This window comes from Gordionus sp. m RMFG-2023, chromosome 2 (assembly GCF_954871325.1).
Source record: "Gordionus sp. m RMFG-2023 chromosome 2, tfGorSpeb1-WG-v2, whole genome shotgun sequence".
NCBI lineage: Eukaryota > Metazoa > Nematomorpha > Gordioida > Chordodea > Parachordodidae > Gordionus > Gordionus sp. m RMFG-2023.
Genome location: NC_088776.1, coordinates 21,742,639 through 21,745,960, shown reverse-complemented (window position 1 = coordinate 21,745,960; position 3,322 = coordinate 21,742,639). Strand labels below are relative to the sequence as shown.

General features: G+C 24.8%; 1 protein-coding gene across 1 annotated transcript; it reads right to left on the bottom strand.

Annotated features, from left to right (window-relative positions):
• Positions 1-1,397: 1,397 nt before the first annotated feature.
• Positions 1,398-2,107, bottom strand: LOC135924737 (gamma-glutamylcyclotransferase-like). The gene is made up of 3 exons (XM_065459843.1): positions 1,930-2,107; positions 1,752-1,885; positions 1,398-1,711 (listed from the first exon to the last, which is right to left on the bottom strand). The coding sequence occupies exons 1-3, from the start codon at positions 2,041-2,043 to the stop codon at positions 1,438-1,440; spliced, it is 522 nt and encodes a 173-aa protein (XP_065315915.1). The 5' UTR covers positions 2,044-2,107; the 3' UTR covers positions 1,398-1,437.
• Positions 2,108-3,322: the final 1,215 nt, after the last annotated feature.

Here is a 3,322-nt window from a genome sequence, read left to right as displayed (position 1 = left end):
TTCTTATAATAATTACTATAATACATTTATTTTGCCACTATTGGAGAATAAAGATTATCAAGCAATATTAACTTACTTTGAATCAACTAGCGATGAAATTCAAAATAAGGAGAGAGATGAAGGTTTTATAATAGATAATCTTAGTGATATAGGCAATTATAATCTCAGGGAAAGTTTATATTGATGAAATAGATAAAATCATCCAAATCAAAAAACTAAAATTATAAACTAGAATGCAAGTAATTTTATTCGATAATATCCCTACTCTTTCTTTAAAATCATTACAAATTTATCTAATCAAATAGAATATTTTGAGATTTCAAAACCTTTTTTCAAAATATAACATATTGGACGTTATATCAGTATTTTTAATGCCGAGTAAGGCAAAAATTCGAAGCATTTCAAAATATTTGATAAAATTTTAATGGTATAAACGCATTTTTTGAATTTTCAAAATTTATGCTGGAAGAGGGTGGGGGATTAATTTATTGGGGTAAAAAAACTGAACCCAAAGTGCTATACTTACAACTATGGACGAGGGAGACCAGGAATAAGTTAATTTTTCTTCACGTCATATACAAGTCGTATTTAAGCCAACTCTTGCTTATTTTAATAGACAATAAGTAAAGAAATATCCTTAAAATATTTTCTGTTTAAGATTTAAGATTGTGAGTAAATGATTATTGCATATGTTTGCTTTTAATAAATGCATTTGCACTATATTTATAGTTTAGCGATAATGAATATGCGCACATTCGCAATAAAAAGCTCGCTATAAAAGATGACGCCATAAGTTTTGCGATAAAAGTTTTGCTAAAATGAATTCGCTCGAAAGTGTTATCATAAATAAATTAGTAATATCGTCTTTGCTGTGTGGAATTGGTTTAGTGATATTATCTTAGCGATTAAAGTTTCGCTGAATTGACCTGATATGAAATACTATTATTTAAGCCTCGAAATTTAGCTTAATAGCTCAAACCTTTCTATTATCTGTGGAAAAAATATCTAATTGTGGAATTTATTTTTATAAAATCTTAGTTTAGCCGTTTTTAGATTGGCAAACAAACTGTTAGCCACACTAGTTAATTAAAAAGGAAGTTTATTTTTATTTGTTATTAAGAGAAAACACTATATCCAATATAATTTATACATAATAATAAATACTATATTGAAATAAGTTAATACTTTATTATTTATAAAATAAGTTAATAATATTTATTATTTATAAAATAATAAAACAATTATCTATAATTGGTGGAATAAATTTAATAATATATTGAAATAAGTTAATATTTTATTATTTATAAAATAAGTTAATAATATTTATTATTTATAAAATAATTAAACAATTATCTATAATTAGTGGAATAAATTTAATAATATATTATTTAATTTTTTAGATATTATGACTAGTTAAAGTTTGGTGCTTATAATCTATTATATTTTAAATAAGCATATTTTTTCTTTAAAATACTCAAAATTTTCTTCATACCCATTATCTTCCAGATCATTCAAAAATGCAATATAATATTCAGGAAATTTATGTTCCTTAGCTCCATTTATAATTACATTTTTATATAATTTTGAGGGAGTTTTACATTCATCTTTTAATTTAAGCACATAAGCAAAACAGCAATATTTTTTATCCCCACTCTTAGAATCACATTCTATATCTAGGATATCATAAACGCCTTCATTGATATTTTCTTGACTGAAAATTTTTCTATTAAATAAAGATAATAAATAAATACATGTCCAGTTTAGATTTATCTTCATTTTCAATTAACCATATAACACCCCATACAATATCATTTGGAGATGGAACAATTGTAGCACATGCTCCTTTCCATCTCTTTGAGTGAAGAGCAAAGTCTAGTTTATAATTCTATAGAATGAATATAATATTTATTTTAATAAAATTAAGATAACTTTAACATATCCGATATCAACAAAATTAGCCGTTGTGATTGATAACTTTAAACGTTCAGAATTGATGTTACTTCCATAAGCAAAATAATATAATTTATTAGATAAACCACTCATAAATTTTAAGAAACAGCTTGACAACTAAAGTTACCGTTGTAACTAAACTGAGAATGGACAGGTAAACTGAAAATTGACAGGTAAAAATTATTTTAATTGATACAGTGAAACGAGTGCCATTATTAAATATGTGGTAAACAAAGCAAGATTTTATTTTAATTTAATACATATTGAAATTAATAGACAGGCAATTAATTAAGATTAAACGTCATCTCTAAATATAAAAAGAAATTATGTTGGAAATTTAATTTAAAATAAAATGTTAAATATTTATAAAGTTTTTTTAAATTTTTCTAAAGTAATAAAAAAAATGTTTAATATAGAATTTTTATTATACAATAGTAATATAAATTTTTCCAATTTAAATGAAAACTCCTAATCTTCGTCGAGAATTAAAAGACCAAAAAGAATACACAAATATTGGAACCAGCGTCTACATGAGCGTAGGGGGGGGGTAGGAACAGTTTGCATCCTATTTTTTTGAGGAGGTAGGGGGTAATCTGCTTTAATGGGGGTAGGATAAATTTTTTGGGGGGTTATCTATTAAATTTTGAGATGAAATAGGACAAAATTTATTGCTGTAAAAATTAATACTTTTATTATAATATTATTATAATACAATTCATCGACCAAATCAATATATTGCAAACAATCATACACATTGTTTTCCAAATAAACTATCCTTTTAAATATAATTTAAAAGGTTTAGATATTTCAGCAAGCTCATAATGCCATAATAATTAATTCATTGTAAATAATGGAGGTTTTAATTGAATTTATTATCTAAAAAATAAATTCTTTATATTCACAAAATATCGATAGTTGGTAGTAGAGATAGATTAATTTAAGTTATCCTTTATAAATTCTTTGAAAAGAGTATCAATAAATAAATAGGTGAAAATAATGATAATAAGGCACCGCCGCCAAAGGCGCGGGGGAATTTTTTAGGGGGTAGGCAAAGGTTTTTAGAGGGGGGTTGCATCCAGTGAAAATCCTGTCATGTAGACGCTAATTGGAACAAAGAAAAAATGGATGTAGTTACTAAAATGTTATCAATGCCTTAAAAACAACTAATGAAAATCTAAAATATCGTGAAATACGTTAAAATGTATATGGCAACGGTTTATAAATTTAGAAGCGACACATTCACAGAAATAAATGAAGTTACTTTAAAAGAATACAATATTCAAAAAAGAAAAAATGGATGCAGTTAATAAAATGTTATCAATGCCTTAAAAACAACTAATGAAAATCAAAGATATCGCGAAATACGTTAAAA